General features: G+C 36.5%; 1 protein-coding gene across 4 annotated transcripts in view; it reads right to left on the reverse strand.

Moving 5' to 3' along the window:
* Positions 1 to 23518, reverse strand: part of adgrd2 (adhesion G protein-coupled receptor D2) — a 91696-nt gene that overhangs the window by 18587 nt on the left and 49591 nt on the right. For all 4 annotated transcript variants that reach the window (XM_031891609.1, XM_012953022.2, XM_031891608.1 and 1 more), the window contains exons 21-25: positions 18399 to 18440; positions 16245 to 16298; positions 15767 to 15893; positions 14832 to 14890; positions 5949 to 5979 (exon numbers count right to left, since the gene is read on the reverse strand). In XM_031891609.1, the coding sequence (XP_031747469.1) occupies positions 5949 to 5979; positions 14832 to 14890; positions 15767 to 15893; positions 16245 to 16298; positions 18399 to 18440 (313 nt within the window). The remainder of the gene's footprint in view (positions 1 to 5948; positions 5980 to 14831; positions 14891 to 15766; positions 15894 to 16244; positions 16299 to 18398; positions 18441 to 23518) is intronic.

Genomic DNA, 23518 nt, shown 5'->3' on the forward strand with positions numbered 1-23518 from the left:
ATCCGAAAAAGTCGCGACGGCGACGAAAAAGTCGCAAAAATACAGATCATTACGAAAAAAAGCGTTTCGACACTTTCGGTCCATTCGTGGATTAATAAATCTGCCCCATAGTTTTTCCTGAAATTATGTGGCCCCCGAGAAAACCTAATTTCGGGAATAGACTGCATAATGTATTTTGTTATTGAAAATCAAGATGCTTTCACGCTGCAAAGAATACTGAAAAGTGCATTTAAAAAGTGTTTTCATTCTAGTTTGCTGTTTCTTAACAAAACATACAGTACATATACAACATGACCCTCGGTGTATTTCCTATATTTTGGACTTTTGTCAAGGCAAGCTGAAATTCCATAAAACAGACATGCAAGACAGGCAAGCGAAGTGCTAAATAACTACCACAGGATATTGACTCAACGTCCAAAGGAAATAAAGGGGAAAAGTTATTCCCAGTGAATACATTGATGTAAATAATTACAGGTATCGGACCCCTTATCTGGAAACCATTATCCAGAAAGTTCAGAATTACGGAAAGGCCATCTCCCATAGACTCCATTTTAATCAAATAATTCACATTTGTAAAAATGTCTATGAAGATTTTCATTCATCCAGGTCATGGTATATCTAGTATAAATAAATTTATACTACTGGACTTGTTTGGTAATCATTGAAGATGTTTCACTACTCATCCGAGCAGCTTCTTCAGATCAACTTCAGTTGAACTGAAGAAGCTGCTCAGATGAGTAGTGAAACGTCTTCAATGATTACCAAACAAGTCCAGTTGCTTTAAATTTATTTATACTAGATATTTGTAAAAATGATTTACTTTTTCTCTGTAATAATAGACTTAATCCTTACTGAAACCAAAACAATCCTTTTGGGTTTAATTACTGTTTAAACATTTTTTTTAGTAGAATTAAGATGGGAGATTCGAATTACGGAAAGACCCCTATCCGGAAAACCCCAGGTCCCGAGCATTCTGGATAATGGGTCCCATACCTGTACCAAAATCTTGGTTCAACCTAAGTAGGGACAACTGGTCAGGACGGAATGTCACATTCCTGTAATTCCTGCTTTATATGTTACTCTGTATGTCCAATGTATGAAACCTACTTATTGTACAGCGCTGCGGAATATGTTGGCGCTTTATAAATAAATAAATAATAATAACATTGCCTATTACACTGTGCTTCTTTGCCTTTTGTCTGGGTACCTACTTTGGCATCTGCATGGACAATTCTTTGGGCCAAATCCATTTTCTGTTCAATGATTTATTTTTTACAAGGTGAACACCATAAGGTGAATGTCATATAATAAATTGCAGGTGTTCGTTTGAAAAGGCATTAAAGAGGAAGAAAGAAGTCTCAAGTCCTGAGATTGACAGGCTCAAGGAGAAAGAAGAACACAAAGGAAAGGGAAATTTTAACTTGAACAGGCTACTACGACTAAAAATCGTTATGAAATTTCTAATCCATTTTAAGGTCAAACTTTCAGAGGTTTCAACTTTTGACACATTTTCAGCATTAAAATTGAAGCCTTGGGTTATTTATAATAAATATAGCTATGTGGATATGATATATATATATATATATATATATATATATATATACCGTATATACTCGAGTATAAGCCGATCCGAATATAAACCGAGGTACATAATTTTACCTAAGAAAACTGGAAAACATGATATGTGTTTAACTTAAATCAATTATGATCAACTATAATTAGGATATATACATATCTATACATACCAGTATCTAGTACTAGGACCGTGGCAGTCGAGTCTGGGATTATCTGCAGGGGCACGTGACGTCACGTCCGCCCAGACACTACTGCAGCACGCAAAAGAGCGTGAAAAGGCAGTCTGTGGGTTTGGCGGTGGGAGCAGGAACCGGCGGTGGGCCCCCCATTTCCAGGAGAGAAGCAGGCAATGAATAGCAGACAGATCTGAACGTCTGCTTTTCTTCTCTCGGTAGGGGATGAGTTTTGCACTGTGCGGCTGGCTTCTTCCAGCAAAGAGAACCAGCCGCTTTGTGTGTCTTAGAAACCTTGTATTATGTATTGCACCTGACTCGAGTATAAGCCAAGGGTGACTTTTTCAGCACATTTTGGGTGCTGAAAAACTCGACTTATACTCCAGTATATACGGTAAATCTATAACATTTGCTTTTCTATTGTGGAGATTTTTAAAATTGCCAGTTTATATATGTGGGATAAGTATCTATGCTGGCTTTAGAAACTGATAATTAGAAAAAGATTCATTTTACTACACAATGAAAAGGAAAAAAAAACAAAAACCAGACAGGGTTCTGTATTCATAATGCCGATTCTCTTTTCATTCTAGCAGCAGATTATGGAAAACCCAAGTGCAAAAACGGTAAGAAAAAAAATCAAAAGGGAACACAAATTAATTTCTTTTATTTAGTATGAACCATTCAGATACGATTTTGTATTCATAACAACAATTATTCAGGTACACAGAGAAGCGGAGTAGCAGCTTTTGTGCAGTGTTTAATATTTCACACAAATAACTTCTGCAAATGATCTTTCTCTGTGCCACCAACTGGTAAATAAATGAATCTGAAGCCACAAAGCACTATTAATAAATCTACAAACTATTGTACCCTTGTCTTTTTTAAGTAGATTGGCTGCTGCTGCTGTAATACAGATTTAGCATTTTTACTGAAAAGAGCTTTTCATCTACAGCAGAAAACTAAATATGAATCATGAACATATTCCAAACACAAAAAGAAATAATTTAACATTGTTTCCAAAATCATTTTACCAATTAAACGTTAAACGCAATTCTCTTTTTGATATTTACAGGAAACACCTTATAGCTCATTGATAAAAGCATGCACAAAATGCAATGTATGTATATACAGGTATGGGATTCATTATTCAGAAGGTTCTGAATTACAGGAAGGTTATCTCCCACAGACTCCAATTTAACTAAATAATGAATTGAATTAAATCATTCAAAAATTTTAAACATATTTTCCTTTTTCTCTGCAATAATAAAACAGTACCTGTACTTGATCCCAACTAAGATATAATTACCCCTTATTGGGGGCAGAACAGTCCTATTGGGTTTATTTAATGGTTAAATGATTCCCTTTTCTCTGTAATAATAAAACAGTACCTGTACTTGATCCCAACTAAGATATAATTACCCCTTATTGGGGGCAGAACAGTCCTATTGGGTTTATTTAATGGTTAAATGATTCCCTTTTCTCTGTAATAATAAAACAGTACCTGTACTTGATCCCAACTAAGATATAATTACCCCTTATTGGGGGCAGAACAGCCCTATTGGGTTTATTTAATGGTTAAATGATTCCCTTTTCTCTGTAATAATAAAACAGTACCTGTACTTGATCCCAACTAAGATATAATTACCCCTTATTGGGGGCAGAACAGCCCTATTGGGTTTATTTAATGGTTAAATGATTCCCTTTTCTCTGTAATAATAAAACAGTACCTGTACTTGATCCCAACTAAGATATAATTACCCCTTATTTGGGGCAGAACAGCCCTATTGGGTTTATTTAATGGTTAAATGATTCCCTTTTCTCTGTAATAATAAAACAGTACCTGTACTTGATCCCAACTAAGATATAATTACCCCTTATTGGGGGCAGAACAGCCCTATTGGGTTTATTCCATGGTTAAATGATTCCCTTTTCTCTGTAATAATAAAACAGTACCTTGTACTTGATCCCAACTAAGATATAATTACCCCTTATTGGGGGCAGAACAGCCCTATTGGGTTTATTTAATGGTTAAATGATTCCCTTTTCTCTGTAATAATAAAACAGTACCTGTACTTGATCCCAACTAAGATATAATTACCCCTTATTGGGGGCAGAACAGCCCTATTGGGTTTATTTAATGGTTAAATGATTCCCTTTTCTCTGTAATAATAAAACAGTACCTGTACTTGATCCCAACTAAGATATAATTACCCCTTATTGGGGGCAGAACAGCCCTATTGGGTTTATTTAATGGTTAAATGATTCCCTTTTCTCTGTAATAATAAAACAGTACCTGTACTTGATCCCAACTAAGATATAATTACCCCTTATTGGGGGCAGAACAGCCCTATTGGGTTTATTCCATGGTTAAATGATTCCCTTTTCTCTGTAATAATAAAACAGTACCTTGTACTTGATCCCAACTAAGATATAATTACCCCTTATTGGGGGCAGAACAGCCCTATTGGGTTTATTTAATGGTTAAATGATTCCCTTTTCTCTGTAATAATAAAACAGTACCTTGTACTTTATCCCAACTAAGATATAATTACCCCTTATTGGGGGCAGAACAGTCCTATTGGGTTTATTTAATGGTTAAATGATTCCCTTTTCTCTGTAATAATAAAACAGTACCTGTACTTGATCCCAACTAAGATATAATTACCCCTTATTGGGGCAGAACAGCCCTATTGGGTTTATTTAATGGTTAAATGATTCCCATTTCTCTGTAATAATAAAACAGTACCTGTACTTGATCCCAACTAAGATATAATTACCCCTTATTGGGGGCAGAACAGCCCTATTGGGTTTATTTAATGGTTAAATGATTCCCTTTTCTCTGTAATAATAAAACAGTACCTGTACTTGATCCCAACTAAGATATAATTACCCCTTATTGGGGCAGAACAGCCCTATTGGGTTTATTTAATGGTTAAATGATTCCCTTTTCTCTGTAATAATAAAACAGTACCTGTACTTGATCCCAACTAAGATATAATTACCCCTTATTGGATGCAAAACAATCCTATTGGGTTTGATTAATGTTTTATTGATTTTTTAGTAGACTTAGGGGCACATTTACTAATCCACGAACGTCTGAAAAGTGTCCGAATGCGTTTTTTTCGTTATGATCTTTTTTTTGCGTTTTTTCCGTCGCCGTCGCGACTTTTTCGTTGCCGTAACATTTTTTACGTGTATTGTCGCAACTTTTCCGGCGCCGTCGTGAAATAATTGTACTGTCACGCCCAGTACGAAAAAGTCGCAACAATTTGCGGAAAAGTCGCGACGGTGACGAAAAAATCGCAAAAAATACGAAAAAGTCGCAGAATGTTCGTTTCCAATCCGATTTTTTCCCTTCCGGGATTCGGATTCATGGATTAGTAAATGTGCCCCTTAAGGTATGGAGATCCATATTACGGAAAGACCCCTTATTCGGAATACCCTTGGTTCCGAGCATTCTGGATAACAGGTCCTATACCTGTACTTGTGTCAGAATGTGCTCCTTGTACTTCCATATAGGTTCACTCAGCGACGCTCTCTTTCCTACGTTCCATTCCAAATCAAGTGCTGCTGCAGCTACTGACACAGAAGAACCCTGAAGCTGCAGTCACCTCCCGACCAAGTGTTAGCTCCAGAGTTCCCTTTGTGCCCAGCGCCAATAAGCACAGCACACTTAAGAATCGGGCACAGGGGTCACTTGCATGTTGAACACCAGAAATGACAGCAGGCATTCTTCTGTATAAGGGTGAAGACACACAGAGCTACATAGTAGCAGCTACTTGTCACGGCTACTAAATGCCAGAAAAAACCCTGCCATAGACAATACGAGAATTGCCTCTGCTAAAACACATGTAGAGACAGTTATCAGTAAATGATCAGCTTTGTGTATTTCTGTAGCCACGACAAGCAGCTGCTACTAGTTGCTCTGTGTGTCTTCACCCTAATTACATCTGATTTGTGACAAAATGCAGTTGCCTTAATTGTGTCAAATGGCCTCAGTTGCACTGGTCTTATTGCCCCCTTTTTACTACAATTACCCTGTAATTCTGGTAAAAAAATAAACGCTGCATTGTGGGAAACAACTGCACTTTGCTCACTGCACTTGTGGATGTAAATGAGCCATAATGATAGATAATAGATAGTAACAAATACACATATCATGCTATAATTTGTGATCTTATATAAATTATAGAAACATACCTGATGTTTTGAAGGCAGTAAGTTCAACAACCTAAAAAAAAAAAAAGAAAATTTGAGTTTAAATATATTTCCATTTTATCAGCGGTAGTTTACAAACATAAAGCAAACGCTGCAATGAATATCTGCAGAATGGGAGCTCGGATTTGTCTGCTAACATAGCTTTCTATGTAGCTATACATTGTCCTTGCATTGGTTCCCTTAAATATCACAAAGGAAACAGTAGGTTAATTTCTTTCACAAGACTTGGAAATTAACAATAAATGTATGATGGAAACAATGTGAGGTCACAGACCCTAAAACATATCCCTATGTGATAGAATGTTAAAAAAAAATAAAAAATATATATATAAGGTATACAGAATTCATAATATTACTGAAGCTAATTGATGTTGCACAGAGGACAATAGACTCATAACTTATTGTGCTATTTCAATACAAATATCTCCTTTTTAACACAAACCAAACTGTATCTGTCTAACAATGATATTCTATAGTGCCAGCTAGAAATGCATTCCTTAAAAGTCTCAAGTTAAGGTCACTGAATTTATTAAGCAAATGCATTCCAGCTAATGTACAGGCATACTTTGCAAAATGTATGTGCTCGCACAATGCAGCCAGGTCTCTGGCATTAGTCTGTCTGACAGCGACATGTTATAATCCAGTGCTCTGAGAGCAGAGGGCTAGAGGTTGGATTTGTGGAGGTTATAGGTTTTAAATTGAGATTCATCTTATATATGTGTGGCAAGTAGAAAAAAAAAATGTTTGTTGAAAAACAATTAAATATAGTCATGCGCTGTTACATGCACTATTTAAAGCACCATCCCTAGTGATGAGAAAAATGATTTACCAGGCATGGATTTGTGATTTTTGTCATTGGCGGATTCAATTGCGAAACTGGCACAAAAATTGGCCGCGGAAGAATCTGGCACGTGTCAAAAAATTGTCGTTTGCATCAAAAGGAATTGTCGTGTACGTCCAAAAAATTGTTGCGTGAAATAAATGATGCGCGTCAAAAGAATCCTCAAAAATCATTTACACATTAAATAAACCCAATAGTAGTGATGAGCAATTCTGTCCCATTTTGCTTCACAGAAATATTCACAAAACTACTGAAAAATTGCAAAATAGCAATAAATTTGCCATTTTCCCTTTTTCTCTGTAATAATAAAACAGTAGCTTGTACGCTGCGTGATTCCATATTGGTGGACAAATAATCCCATTTGGTTTATTTCATGTTAAAATGATATTTAGACATTTCAGAATTTCTGTTATCCAGAAAACCCCAGATCCGATCCCAAGCCTATACCTGTGCAGAATTCTGTTTATTTGTTTACTTTCATTAATCTAAGACTGAGCCTACATTCTGACACCAAATCACTGAAGATGATTTTCATTCCATCTTCAGCATTATTATAGTCCCCCCTACACAATGTATTCTCTTCTGTAGTATTATTAATATACATATAAAATAGATCAAATAATAAACATCAAGGGCAACATTCAACAGAAGGTATACACATAGATGAGTGTGTATGTATGTATATTCATATAAAAAAAGAAATATTTTCCAACTAAAATTGAGTCAACTCAATGCTACTAATAACAATGTCCTGTTTGTTGAATGTATATCTAATGATTGTCTATTGTCATGTGTTTAAGCAAAGAGGAAATGACAATGGAACAAATAAATTAGAAACATTCTGAGCATTTAAACATATTAAATGGCAGTTATTTCTATCAAGCTCATTGAGTGAATGCTCCTCTTATTTCTGCAGCTTCACAAAATGGCTATAGAAATTTTCAAGGTTTCTTCTTTACTGACTTACTTGCTCGTATTGAGACTAATCTTTTGAAGCAGGTATACTTGCATTAGAAAATATATCTGAAAAAAAACATCCTAGTTTACAGAACTACATCACTAAAACAATGGCAGAAATATCAGTAATGGTTAATATGGAGGAAGATGTATAGAGCTCTGTTCATTTCTGATGGGTTCTTTGTTGCAATCCCTTCTTATAAGATTTTATTGTAAATCCCTTCCACACAGTGTAAAGTAGAGCACTTTAGTGTTATTGTTTTAGTTCAGAGATAGATTGCAATAATGGACTAGCCCACTTGAAGGTGAAAGCCATCTTTTTACCATCTATACTCCTACTACTATACTCTTTTCCTAAGTTTATTTCCTTACTACGGAATTCTTGTCAATAGCAACATACCTGTGCTCCTTCTGTTTAGTGTTCAGGGATGGCAGTGGATGTTATCTACCTAAAGGTGGCCATACACGCACCGATAATATCGTACGAAACCTCGTTTCGTACGATATTCGGTGCGTGTATGGTATGTCGGCGAGTCGACCGATATCGCAGGAAGCTGCTGATATCAGTCAACTCGCCGATCCGACCAGTTGGAAAATTTTGATCGGGCGCCATAGAAGGCGCCTGATCAAAATCTCCCTTCAGCGCTGAATCGGCAGAAGGAGGTAGAAATCCTATTGTTTCTACCTCCTTACCTGCCGATTCAGCCCTGAATGGTGTGTGGCACATCTGACGATGTTTCGTGCGACCGATGGTCGCACAAAACATCGTCAGATCGCCACGTGTATGGCCAGCTTTAGTAACAGAAGGTTACTAATTAAATTAAGAAATAATAGCCTAGAACATAATTTTTTTACTTGGATAGAGAACTGCAAAGAGTGGTGGTAAATGGGATACTTTCTAACTGGACCAGTATTAGTGAAATACCACAGGGGTCTATCCTTGGTTCTTTGCTTTTTCAATTTTTTATTAATGGGGTTGACATTGTACGCACTACCTCTGTTTTTGCTGATGATACAAAATTGTTTAAAACTATAGGAATCATTTACGATCCCTGGGTGTGCAAGTGTAAGAGAAAGCATACAGCTTTAACCTTTGTTATATTTTCTGGAGCTTACTGATATTTGACTTGTTTTTTTTTTTTTTTTAAAGATACATATTGCATGAATAAAAGGTGCTGGTGGAACATATATTTTGTAACTACACTATGTACTTTTGTGTGTGTCCATTCTATGAAATCAGAGGTATGACAGGAGCAGACCACACTTCTAGGAGTTATAGGGTGACAAATGGGATATTGATAAGGCATCTATGAACAATTCATTTTCTCTGGGGGCCTTTATCTCCTAGTTATATGTTCTGAATTTTTTTCGGCAGGCATGGATTCGCAGCGAATTTCCATATCTTGCCATTGGTGAATTGTTTTGTGAAAATTCGCTGTGAAAAATTAGTTGTGCATAAAAACTTTTTGTCACGCATCAAATTGGGCACGGTCGCATCAAAAAAGGGCGCGGTCACGTCCAAAAAGGGCACGGGCGACTAAAAAAGATGCGGGCAACAAAAAAATATTGCGCAACAAATGTGGTTCTCAACTTTTTCGCCATTTCACAAATATTCGTGCCATTTTGCGAATTTTATGACAAAACGAAACGGAACAGATTCGCTCATCACTAGTTCTGGAGATTTTAATAGGCATCCTATTTGTGCAAGGAAATGCCATTTTACAGGTTAATGAAGTGGTACAGGTATGGAACCCATTATCCAGAATGCTTGGGACCTGGGGTTTTCTGGATAAGGGATTTTTCTGTAATTTGGATCTCCATATCTTAAATCCACTAAAATATTATTCAAACATTAAATAAACCCAATATGATTGAATTTCCTCCAATAAGGATATATTATACCTTAGTTGGGATCAAGTACAAGGTACTGTTTTATTATTACAGAGAAAAGGGAATCATTTAACCATTAAATAAACCCAATAGGGCTGTTCTGCCCCCAATAAGGGGTAATTATATCTTAGTTGGGATCAAGTACAGGTACTGTTTTATTATTACAGAGAAAAGGGAATCATTTAACCATTAAATAAACCCAATAGGGCTGTTCTGCCCCCAATAAGGGGTAATTATATCTTAGTTGGGATCAAGTACAGGTACTGTTTTATTATTACAGAGAAAAGGGAATCATTTAACCATTAAATAAACCCAATAGGGCTGTTCTGCCCCCAATAAGGGGTAATTATATCTTAGTTGGGATCAAGTACAAGGTACTGTTTTATTATTACAGAGAAAAAGGAAATCATTTTTAAAAATTATAATTATTTGCTTATAATGGAGTCTATGGGAGATGGGCTGCCAGTAATTCGGAACTTTCTGTATACCGGGTTTCCATATAACGTATCCTATACCTGTACTTTTAATTTTGCCTCTACCTATAATTTCAATTTCCAGTAAATTAATTGAAAGGGAAATGGTGGGAGGCAACACATGCTGTTTTGACTACTGAGGTTCTTGCTATTTGAGATGTCAGCTTTGTTGTGTGGGAGATGATAGGAAACTTCTGGTTTCTATATGCATTAGGAGCACTTGCAAGGAAACATGTCTTTATATGGTTACTGAACTTTCTGGTAATTGTTAATATTCATTTTATTTTTATAATAGCAGATCAGCAAAATGCTGGCAAGGGTTCTTTAATACTCCTCTAGTATGCAGTTACACATCCAGCAATATTTTCTTGATTTCTGTGAAGCTATAAGAAGAAATGTGATTTCTTTGTTTATTCTATACATAGAAATTCATCAGTAAAATACCCTGCTCGTACAAGGTGCTCTATATGGAAAAACTGCAGAGAACCACAGGAGGAATTAGCTGCTTGTATCTAGCTAGGAAGCAGCATGACCTTGGCATTTGGACTGGCTGAACTTTATATTTTAGGGATTTTACGTTCCTCCTACAACACCGGCCCAATCTGTAAGCTCTTAAGTCAGTTTCACATGTTCAAAGCGAGTAACTAAGCAGTAGGTGGCATGGGCAGCTTTTGGAAGATTAATTTAATCATTGATAGAGGCGCTGCCGAAAATCCTCCTGTTTTTTTTATAAAGCAAAAATTGTTTCAACGCAGTCTTTTTAGCTTAACGAGTTCCCTGGAAATAGGATTTAGAACCTGCTAGGCTAGGCTGGTGGAAAACTACAAGTTGAACAGGTTTGTAAAATTTAAAGAGAAAATACGTTCTATTCCGAATGCTGGACTTTATCCATTTATGTTGCCTAATTAGGCTGTAAGGGATAACAAATAGTACCAATTCATTAAACTGAGGCAAACCTTTTGCTCTGTGTGTATTAATGCAAATTTAAAGAGAATAAAATTCCTGAATACACAAAAAAGTGTGAACATTGATGATAATGCTAACAGTAAGATATAAATGTTGCCATTGTACATAGCTTAGTACAGGTATAGGACCTGTTATCCAGAATTCTCGGGACCAAAGGTATTCCGGATAAGGGGTCTTTCCGTAATTTGGATCTCCATTCCTTAAATCTATTAAAAAATCAATAAAACATTAATTAAACCCAATAGGATTGTTTTGCATCCAATAAGGATTATTTATATCTTAGTTGGGATCAATTACAAGGTTGTGTTTTATTTCTACAGAGAAAAAGGAAATTTTAAATTCTGAATGCCCGTCTATGGGAGACGGGCATTCCGTAATTCGGAGATTTCTGGATAACAGGTTTCCAGATAAGGGATCCCATACTTGTACATAACTGTCTATGCACTAATTGAAATAAATACTTGGTCCACGTGCACATATTTGTTTTTCATGTCATCGTGACCTATTGGATTACTTGATAATGATTTGCCCTGATGGGTCCACTCTGAATATAAGTGGTAGGAGATGAGGAGATGAAGTATTCAATGACTTTGGTATGACCCAACCTGTCATTACTATATAGTTATGTATATCAATGTAACATTTTAAAGGTAAAAAAGAGTGACTTGAGTACAAGGAAAAAAGGAGGAGGGCAATGGTTATTTCTATTTACATAGTAACATAGTAAGTTAGGCTGAAAAAAGACATATATCCATCACGTTCAACCTTAATGCCTATTTATAACCTGCCTAACTGCTAGTTGATCAAGAAGAGGCAAAAAACCCCATCTGAAGCCTCTCTAATTTGCCGCAGAGGGGAAAAAATTCCTTCCTGACTCCAAGATGCCAATCGGACCAGTCCTGGGATCACATTTGATTCATTCTTTTTAGGGATGCATTGAATCCAGGGCTTGGTTCAGATTTTGGCTAAATGCCAGCACTTTCTGAAGGATTTTGGCCAAGTCCTAATTGATTTGCCAAATGGTATCTGAATCTTTAAAATCATGTGACTTTAAACCTCTGGAAATAAAACATTAACAAACTTTTGTACACAGAAGGTGCGATTTTATGGTTTATATGTTGTGGTTAACTGCTGGTAGATTATGCTGTAAGATTACCCTTTGCTATTGTTTCCTCACAACATCTGGACTGCTTCATGCGGATGATGTTATGTTTGAGGCACCATCATCACCTTGGCAACCTAGGTGCCTTGCTATAGAAAGTCTGAATTTCAAAATCTTTTCGCTCTTCTTATTTTTTGTGGTCTGGAGGCTTTCATTTAGCCTGTAGGTGTATGTAAAATGATTTTTATTTTTCCCTGGAGGGGGAGGATAATTTCTATGATTAAATATTGGTTTAATCATAGCCACAGTCAAATGTAAAAAGACTTGGAGAGCAACACAAGCATCATAAACGTTCATGGAGGTGCCAAATAAAGGCTGTGATTGGCTATTAGGCAGCCTCTATGCACACTATCAGCTTACAGAGGCTTTATTTGGTAGGAAATCTTGTTTTTATTCAACCAAAACTTGCCACCAAGTCAGGAATTCAAAAATAACTCCCTGGTTTGGGGGCACTGAGAGCAACATCCAAGGGGTTGGTGATCACTGGTCTAAGGTCTGGAATTTTCTTGCTGTACTTTTTGGTTGTGGTTCATAATCTTTACAATTTTGCACAGAAAACCTTTTTTTTTTTTTTTTGTACCAATGCCCCCTTCTTTAGTCTGTTATCCTTACATTTACCATTTTAGGGTAAGAACCCAAGGAGTTACTCGCCCACGATAAATCTCTGCTTTCGTGGGTGAGTAACCGCTCGAAAAGGCTTTTCACCAGCAACAACAGAAGTCGCCGGTTGTAAGCCCTTCACAACGCTTCAGTAATCCTAAATCACGCAATCATGTTTCCTCCTGCAGGCAACTTCGCTTGACTTCGGAAATCAAAGTGATGCGAAGGTGACTTCTATTGTTGGTGGTGGAAAGCCTTTTCGGAGTGGTTACTTGCCCGTGATAGCAGAGATCTACCAGGGTAAGTAACTCGCTCTGTGGGTTCTTACCCTAAAAGTTTTGACCACACATTTATCAGCATTTGGATCTTTGTGTTTTTAGAGGTTTTGGAAACCACGAATAAACTTGTTTCCACTAAAACCACAAATGTCTAGTCATTTATTAAAAGATCCGAATATAAAAAACGCATATTAAGACTGAAAATGAAAGGAACACCTTACATTTTTTGTTTTTGTAAGATCTTTCATGCATTTACAAACCAAAAACCCACCGAAAAGCTCTAAAACCACAAACTAAAGACAACTAGGACAACGTCATGACCTTGACAGCTTTAGATGGAACATTTTTACATTTGTGGCATGAATGTTGAATAGCAGAAAAATTGAACATTAGCAATTGGGCCCCTAACTGTCCAGTGGCTATGCAGGATATTTACTGAAAATCAATTTTGTGTTTTTTTCTTAATTTTAAAAAACATAATTGAAAAAACACAAATGCAAATAATTGTATAATTATAAGTATAAATAAAAGTATTTTCTGAAACCTTGAAAAGTCGCGACTTATTAATGGAAAAATGTGAAAATAAACGGAACAATATAATTCTCATTGACCTGCTACTTTTTTTTTTTTTGTAACTTATATTTTATTTTTCAATAATGCAGAAAGAACACAATACAGTATAGTATAAAAGCATGTGTTGAGTGCCAATTGTCAATAAAAGAAGTAAAAAAAATAAAGCATTATTACCAGTGATAATTCATGAGTATTATATCTTCTTTTTCTATAAAAAATCTTACCAGAAAAACAAAGTATAATAAACAGTAATGTAAGCTCTAAGAGGAAAAAGCGAAAACTGTAACCATAGTTTTCAGGTTAAATGGTGGATGCTAGATCATAGGGCATGGGGGTGATTTGTTCGAGTATTTGATGCAGAAGGCCAACAGAGATGGCAAATTGTGATCAAAAGGAATAGGCGGGTGGGTGTCCCCTGCAGAAGCTTAGTTAAGTTAGGTAGCCAGACCGTGTAATTCCCAAATGTCCCAGGGTATTAGGGGAAATTGTTATGGAGGGTAACTATTCCATATTCAAACTTCCTATTGGAATTTACCCGGTTAATTATCTCAGTCACAGTGGGTGCAGCAGATGTTTTCCATTTGACTGCAATAGCCAATCGGGTGGCTGTAAGTATCTGGTTAATTAGCGCTTGACCACTGTTGCGCATTTTCGGGAATGGTTTCCCCAATAGCATTATGGAACGGTCCAAGGGGACCTCACGGGAAAATAGTCGACCCAGGAGGTTTGCTATTTCCTTCCAGATGGGTTGGATTATGGGGCAATCCCAAAAAACATATTGTAAGGAACCATGTGATCCGCAACCTGCTACTTTTTTAAACACAGAAAAATGCAAATTCCATTTGGAAGAAAATTTTTTTGCAATTTTTTTCCAATCTATCACACATTTTGATAAATCTGAGATGTTAACATACTTGGAAAAGAGACCATAGAGAGGTAATATGATATAAACATGAAGTGTACTTAGGAAACTATTACAGTTAATTACATTTCAGAGTGTTACTGATCTGGCAAGCAAAAACACATATAAAGACAGCACAGTAGTTAATGTATGATTTTATCCCAAATGAATGTGCAAACGTAACAAATGGAACCACCCTATACATGGAACCATTCTCTACTTACTGTTGTGTCAGTTGACAAGATGGAAGATATGTTAACAGGGTTTTTGGCAACCAGGTTTCCTAAAGAGAAAAATATTATTTTCAGTGGTTTTAAAACTATTTCTAAATGTAACTGGAGACAAAGCAGTATGATTAAACCTCCCTGGTCTTTGGCTTTGACTCTTAAAATAACATAAAAGGACTTATGTTCCCTCTAGGTCAGTGGTTCTCAACCTTCCTAATGCCATGACCCTTTTATACAGTTCCTCATGTTGTGGTGACCCCCACCCATAAAATTATTCCTAAGACCATTGGAAATATGTGTTTTCCGATGGTCTTAGGCGACCCCTGTGAAAGGGTTGTTCGACCCCCAAAAGGGTCCCAACCCAAAGGTTGAGAACCGCTGCTCTAGGTCTTTTAATCAGCTTTCATCAGCTGGCTTGTAACATTGTTTCAGGAGTCAGAACAGGAGCAGGAGTGTAGAATATGTACATAGACAGACACTGCTTTTGATAGCAATTATTTATTATAGGTCATAGTGTCAAGGAAAGTAGCTTAGACTTACATTAATATTTTATTAATTTAGGAATTAGGCCACAGAGAGTTTCCAAGCTTTAACAGTGGCATAATGAACATTTAATGGGCATCAAACTCTTTTAACCCCATCAAAATAATCTTCAGGATGATTGGATCCTTGTTGGTAGTAACTTCATAAGCAGGAACAAAAATAAGTCTTCTACATCACATCTAGCAACAACTTGCAGAGCATAATGTTTCTCCTCCCCAGTGATACAAAGAGTGTATTGTTTGCTGCATGACATTTGTCTACAAGATACTGTACAAGGTCTTTTAAATATATGAAATTGATTTATATTATTTTCTTACTAGTGGATAGCTACAGTATCTATCTATGAAACAGCACTAGTCCCACTTGTGCTTAGTGGTAGAAATACTTACCATTGCTTACTGTGTTTTTCAGAGGGGGGTGTGATGAAATACTTGAAGGTGGAGTCAGACTTGATTTCCCGGTTTCCCATATAGTGTTCCTTTGGCTGGACACGTAGTTTGTTGGATTTGAACAGTTCTAGAACAGTAGAATTAGAATGAAGGTTAGGAATCAGGTATCTGAAAGTCCCCAGACAGCATATAAAGTGGGACCTACATCAGCATGGAACACAACCATTCAAGGCAACCAATCAAGTTCCAGCAGAGCAAGAAACTGACTGTGGCTAGAGCCCACGCAGGCAGGTTTTTGATTAGAGAAGTTTCCTACATAGGTTCAACCTCAGGACTCCAACTCCTTATTGCTCTTATGCCGGTCCCAAAGTATGGACACGTTTTTGTGATATATTGAATATTTTTACACAGTAACACTGTAAATTAGGTTGAAAAAAGTAACATATCCATCAAGTTCAACCTTTTTGTTGAAACTCACCGTAAAAGACAAAGCTTTCTTCTTGTCTTTCATTCTTTGAATGGCATTTCGCACCTACAGAAAGAAAGTCATTTGCTTTAAATAGAAGAAAACATTATTCAGTAATTTGGTTCCCTTTGGATATAGGCAGTGATAAAACATATTCGAAAGACTTCCTTTACAAAGCCTTATGGATATTTTATTTGTTTATAACAGTGGTAAGAAGTCAGTTGGACTCTACAGCAAGATCTTTAGGGTTTCCTACTTATATAGATATATAGTCTGTTTTATACACATGTTTGAAACAGGAGTAGATGAACCTCCAAGAATGAAGTTCCAAAGAGTACTTGTAGATTGTAAGCTCTTTTGGGCAGGGCCCTCTTCACCTCTTGTATCGGTTATTGATTGCTTTATATGTTACTCTGTATGTCCAATGTATGAAACCCACTTATTGTACAGCGCTGCGGAATATGTTGTCGCTTTATTAATAAATGTTAATAATAAATAAAATAATACAATACTCACAGACCTTTCTGGCGCTCTGGGGGTCTGGGATGCCGCTAGCTGCATTAACTAGACTTATACTGCATATCCCTATCTCACAATGGACTACTTGTGGAATTAGGCAACTAAAAGATCTGTACTCTGCAATACTCTCAAATAGTGATGAGCGAATTTTTTCGCCACGCATAGATTTGCAGCGAACTTCCACATTTCGCCCTTGGCGAAATTGTTTCATGAAACTTCAGAGAAAATTTGCAGACTAAATATTTGTGCGTCAAAAAAAGTCGCAAATTTTGCTGTTGTTTTGCAAATTTTTAGGCAAAGCGAAATGGGTGAGATTCGCTCATCACTACTCTCAAAACATTTGAGAGATTGTCTGAAAAATATACAGTTAAACCTACAGACAAATATCCTGAAACTAAACTTTCTTATATGCACCAAAGGGAACAAGAACTGCAGAAGACTTTTTGGCAAGACCTCTTCCAAATGAGATCACAATTAATACAACAGCAGTTACCCAAAGACCCGGTTATAGCTTTACTGCAAATATATCCAACAAACTGCCCTAAAACTACCAGGAAATTATTATTTCAGATGTTCAACAGAAATTGTATGGAATGGGTGATAGCAGAGAAAGAAGACACACTAGATCAATATCACAAAATCTGGCACACCTGGTATTGCTTTCAGGTACTACATGGCCAGCTTCCACCAAGAAATTTGATGCAACACTCTCTTATTACATGATAGCTGATTTATCCATTTATGTATGTATGTATAACTTTATAAAGCGCTACAAGGATACTCAACTCTGCACAATCTTACAATATACACAATTACACATAGGGAGTGTGTAATTGTGTAAAAATGTTATATATTTTGGGTTTAATAGTATGTAATGTAATAGTAAGTGTCAGACTGGACAGGATCTGAATAGCTGATCAATAGGTTATCTATGGTTGCCAACTTTTAATAACATTGGTATCAAACATAGTTTTTACCAACCAGGCCAGTAAAATACTGGCCAGGTGGCAACCCTAAACATATCCCATGTGGGGAGCTTTATGTTTCTTTTTCTCATTAACATAGTTGATATATTGTGAACTTTGCACCATTTTAATAGCTTAATAAAACTGAAGCTAAAAAAATCACTTGGGGTGAGTACATTTTTCATATTCCTTTCCCACAGGATAAAAGATTGACAGAATAGAAAGAAAAAAAAAACCTAAAAGAAGAACACAGGACATATGGTCCTAACAGGGAAATAAGAGATAATGTAATTGGGAATAAAATACTGTACATTAGCAGACAAAATAGGATAACAAAAAAAAGCAGAAGAGCTGAAACCTGAAACCAAGGGGGATAATAGATAATAACACAAAGAAAAAGATAACAGGGGAAGAAAATGTGTAAAAGAAGCACAAGCTGGAAGCTAAGAGTAGAAAGGAAAAGAGATAAAGGCAACAGTTGAAAAATAAAACATTACAAATCATGTAAACGTATATTAAAGAAGGATATAAAACTCAGAAGTGAAAACAAAAACATAACAAGGATTTTTTAAAATGAATATCTTATTACAATGTTCTCTATTTAAGGGACATAGCTTATTAGAGAGAGGGTAGGGTAAGGGAAGACATCTGATAGAAGTAATTAAAATACCAAATACCTTACCTCACTATTGTAGATGGCATAGATTAGGAATATATACAGCCCCTGTTAGACAAAACAAAAAGGTATGAGGAATAAATTGATAATATATCCATAGTAATAAAAATGCAGGGTCAGATTTAGACAAGCCATCTCAATGGCATTGCTACAATTTGTTCATGTTAAATTGTTTGGGCAAAACAGCCACTTAAAAGTCCCAACTTTGACTCTGTTTAGAATTTTAGAAATCTGCTCTATGTAGAAGACTTTGGGTTGTGTGTATGATGTGGGGACTATTTTTTAATAGTATTAATCAATGATTATTATCTATGCCTGTTCACTGGAGGGTAGTAAAGCTGTTCTTTCTACAGGGGCCTTAAGCCATAAATGGTATGATCCAGTCTGAAGGCTTGGTAGAGTACATTATGAGATTAATGTTCATTTGCTTCTCCAGATAGCCTTGAAAGCCAATTAGGGTTTTATATTTTATTTTTAAATAGGTAGAGTAACATATTATGTATACATTTTCAATACAATTGTAGCAAGCATGCTTATAATAGAGTTTTCAAATGCTCTTAACCAGACATTTGCAATCTCTTTAGATGAGCCATAGCAAAATACTGTATTTTAATAACCAAATTTGTGTATACTATAGGAGCCAGATAAATAACTTTCTAATACATTTATACTGCAGTCTCTAAAATGCACACTGAGGTCTATTTATCCAGCACCTCTTTATTGTGTTGTACTTTTCTGAATTTGTTTAATTGACATGCTATAGCTGAGACCTACAGCATATGTTCAGCTACTTTCTGTGAATAGTCAGTTCTATTTTCGAGGAATCTCTATGGTGGATAGTGATGAGCAAATTGTTTCACTAGGCGTGGATCTGCTGCAAAATTCTGCATTAGCAAATTTATTTATGAAACTGCAGCAAAAATTCACTGAGAAAGCAAAAAGTCGCTGTCATGTCAAAATAAGTCAAATAAGTTGCGGTCACATCAAAAAAAAGTTGAGAGGTAGCCACAATTTGCAAATCTTTTGGCAGTTTCGCAAATTTTCTGGGGAAACGAAACGGGACAGATCTGCTTATGATTAATGTTAGGTACAAGGAAAGTATTTTCAGTTGAGATAAAAGATATAAGAACATTTAAGATAAAAGAAGGTTTTAGTCCAGTTGACTAGCTCCCATGACAGATGGAAATGGCAGATGCAAAGACTTACTGTATATACTCGAGTACCCAAAATGTGCTGAAAAAAGTCACCCTCGGCTTATACTCGAGTCGGGTGCCATGGGTCCCTCTAGACTACCACCCTCTGTCCTTTGTGTGCAAATTAGGCCACCTGCAACCAGACCCTCCAGTGCCCTGGCCTAGGCTCCCACTAGCAATACTTATTTCCCCTTATATCTTCTCAGGGACTGGGTCTGCTGCCAGTTTGCCAGTTTTTGTTGATCCTCTTCTCCGCTTACACAGCTAGTTTACTGTTTTTCTTTGAAATAAATTTTGAAAAACATATACCCCACTGATGCCTCAATTAATGTAATTTTATTGGTATTCATTTTGATTATTGAAACTTAGCAGTAGCTGCTGCATTTCCCACCCTAGGCTTATACTCGAGTCAATAAGTTTTTCCAGTTTTCTTGGGTAAAATTAGGTACCTCGGCTTATATTGGGATCGGCTTATACTCGAGTATATACGGTAGTCAACCTAAAATTGAGCAATGATTCAAACCCCTGATTTTTCTACAAAGGCTCAACCAGGGCAAGTAAAGCCCTGGCACAAATATATAGCAAGGGAAGAAAAGTAATAGAGACGAATGTCGGGCATTTTTTCCAGACAATGTGGCAATGTTAATGGTAATTAAGGGGGAATGGGGTGAGGGGGGGGGAGTAAGAGGACATAAGAGGGGGCATTCTGGAATATTGCTCTATACACTGATTTTATTGCATAATGTGATTGGGTGCTCTTCTTCTTCTTCTACCCACTTCTCCCAAAAAGTTATGTATGTGTAAGGTGCCAGGGTTGCTAGAACCTGCCACTTTCACCTGCTGATATTGTCATCTGCCTTGATCTTACTGTATAATGTCAGTATACTGCCAGTATACTTGCTCTAATTTACAAAAATACATTTTGGGCAAGTGTAGCTTTACACTATTTATGTGCCTGTAAAATTGTGGATGTGGCCAGAATATTTGCCTTATTCCACTATACCTCGTACCACGTATATCATGGAGTCCCAGCATAAAAATCTGAATAGCCCCACTTAAGAAAGGTGAAGTATTTACAACCCAAATGAACTTACAGACAAGGTTTTTCTATTGTATAAACAAAAGATGGTGCGGCATAAATTAATGATGTAATTTCATGAGTTTCTCGTTAAATGTCAAACATCACTAAGGGGCAAATTTATCAAAATGTGAGCTTAGAGCTCAACACATAAAAACTCACCCATGATCCATTCATTCCTATGGGATTTTTAGAAGCGTATTTATCAATGGGTGAAAATTAGAATTCACCATTAGATAAATAGACTTCTAAAACTCCCATAGGAATGAATAGTGGGTGTGTTTTTATGTATTAAGCTCTAAACTCACGAAACTCATGAAAACTGTCAGTGTGGGTGTCATTCGGTTACTTGTTATGTCAGTGTTTATGTCACACTTTGAACCATAACAGAACATAAAAAAAACAAAAAAAAAAACCCAGAACAATCATATGCTGTTGTTTTGCATGTGCTAATTGCTGGTGGGGTTATGAGCTTAACAACACTTCTTTTTCAGCACAAAGCTATCTTTTGCTTTGATTCCTGCTTGCATTTCCAATGCTTTTTAGCCATACAGTTCTTTGTCTGCTCCCTACTTATCTCTACTCTCTGTTACTATAGCAGGATGACACTTTATTTAAAGTGTATGTTTCCAGAGTTGATTGAATATTTGAAAATTGCCGTTAGCATATGTTCTTTACAAGAACAAAACTGAACTGTTTTAAAAAGGGCAAAGCTAATGGACTTCAAAGTGTCTGTGTAGGAAACACAACATCCATTTCTGTTCTGAGTATTTCTTGTCTATTTTTACTGCAGTGGTGGAAAAACAATACTCTTTCGTACTCATATTATAATAATACCATGCAAATTTTAACCTGGGCAGTATCCCATGGCAACCACTCAAGTATTACTGGTCCAACTACAAGTGTGCTCAGGCTTTCAAGACATGCAGCCTTGTGCCTTGATAGTCACAGAACTCCCTCATAAGATTTTTTTTTTATATTTTTATTTTTCAATGGGTGCTATATTATTTTATCAGCATAGCATATGTATATATGCTTCTGTAAAGAACAGGCCATACAATAAAACCACTGCTTACATATTAACTAGTGTGCATATTCACCCATCTAAGTTCAGGGACGGCCTATACCTCTTTTGTGTAGATCCGCTCACTATATAAAAGAGTACACAATATGTGAAACATTGATTCAGTCTTGCTGAGGCATAAACAACAGTAACAAAAAGTGTCATCAACTAAGTATGTTTTGTTGGCAAGTCCATGTTGACCACTGTACAACATACAGAAAGTGTTCGGGAAAAACACAAGTGCTCTTTCTATAAATAATTTGCTTCTAGATGCTGTGCCACATTATGTGAATAGCATGCTGGGAGATTGCCAATTCCTGACAGAGAAGCGGTTATGTGATACAGAGTGCACTATGCAGGTATTGGAAATGCAATGTGCACATTCAACAAAAACTTGGCCGGGAAACAAAAGGAGAATGGTTAAACATTCACTTCTTAATATTTCCATCTTCTAAATACAAAGGATAAATACAAAACTGGCATAGTGTTCCTTTAAAGCATGCGTTCTTCATTGCTATCACCTTTGATTTAAAAGGGAATACATACCCCCTCTTTTTAGATATGAGCTCATTTGGTTGGGTTTATATAGAAGAGGTGTATTAATTCAGCTATTACACACAGACATACCTGATTCCACAGATTGAAAGGAAACCATAAGGTCAAGGACACACAGGGCGATTAAGACACACGGTTGCGGTGACTAATTGGCGTGTCGCAAATAGAGCTGCTATTAGTTACGACTTATACATTAGTCTATGGCGGCAAAATCAATGCGATTAGTCGCCTCAACCATCCTTCGTGTCTTCGCCCTAATAGCCCGTTTGTACTTCCCCTCCCCCTGTCTGAAGTTCCCCTCGCTACCCATAATCCATCACTTTAAAATGCAACAAAGTGAGGGTGGGGTTATAAAAGCCTAAGAGGGTTACAGGTGTGGGCCAAGCATTAAGTAAGAATATTTTATTTACAATTAATGATGTTATGGCCCCACTGTAGTAGTTCAGGCAATGTAACACCTTTTCCTTAACTGTAACAATAACTATAACTTGAGATTTTTATTCTGCTCTGAAAAATATTTATTTCTCTTTATATTTGCATTCATCTCTTGGGCTTTGCAGTTAGATGTATAGTATGATTAAAGTACCACTTAGATAAAGAATACACACGTCTTTATTAACTTGTGACTCTGTCTGTATAACACATCTATGGAAAACATATTAATGCCATTTTGTTGTTGAAAAGTCTATGAGACAAGAGCATATGAGTCACTATTATCTGACTGAAAAGTCAAGAAAAAAACTGAAATTCATATCTTGAAAGCTTTGAAAAATAAACATGCTTGTGATGTGTGATGTGCTCTTATTCTTTTAAACCGACTTTGCATAACTTGTATTTTTATTAGCTATTTTGGCTCAAAAGCTGGTGAGCGAGTTCCAGTAACTGCAAACTAACCTGGACTCAATAACAGGTCCCATACCTATACTAGTAAAGGTGGGCATACATTACCAGATTTACTCACTGGCCCTAGGGTCAATGATCGGATAAGCCTAATGCCCTGCACATTGGGGCTTACAAAGACCAGTTGGAGGACTGGTAAAATAAAATACATTAATACAGTCCTCATCCATTGCTAGGCCTCACACAAGGGCCAATAAGCTTCGGTTTTGGTCTGGAGAGACTGAGTCAGCAGCTTTTTTAGGCCTGTTTACGGCCACCTTTAGAATAGACTGATAGACAAAGGCAACCCATGATAATTCTTAGAGCAGACTGATAATACTAACACAAAGCCTCTATA

The sequence above is a fragment of the Xenopus tropicalis genome, chromosome 8, assembly GCF_000004195.4.
Source record: "Xenopus tropicalis strain Nigerian chromosome 8, UCB_Xtro_10.0, whole genome shotgun sequence".
Lineage (NCBI taxonomy): Eukaryota > Metazoa > Chordata > Amphibia > Anura > Pipidae > Xenopus > Xenopus tropicalis.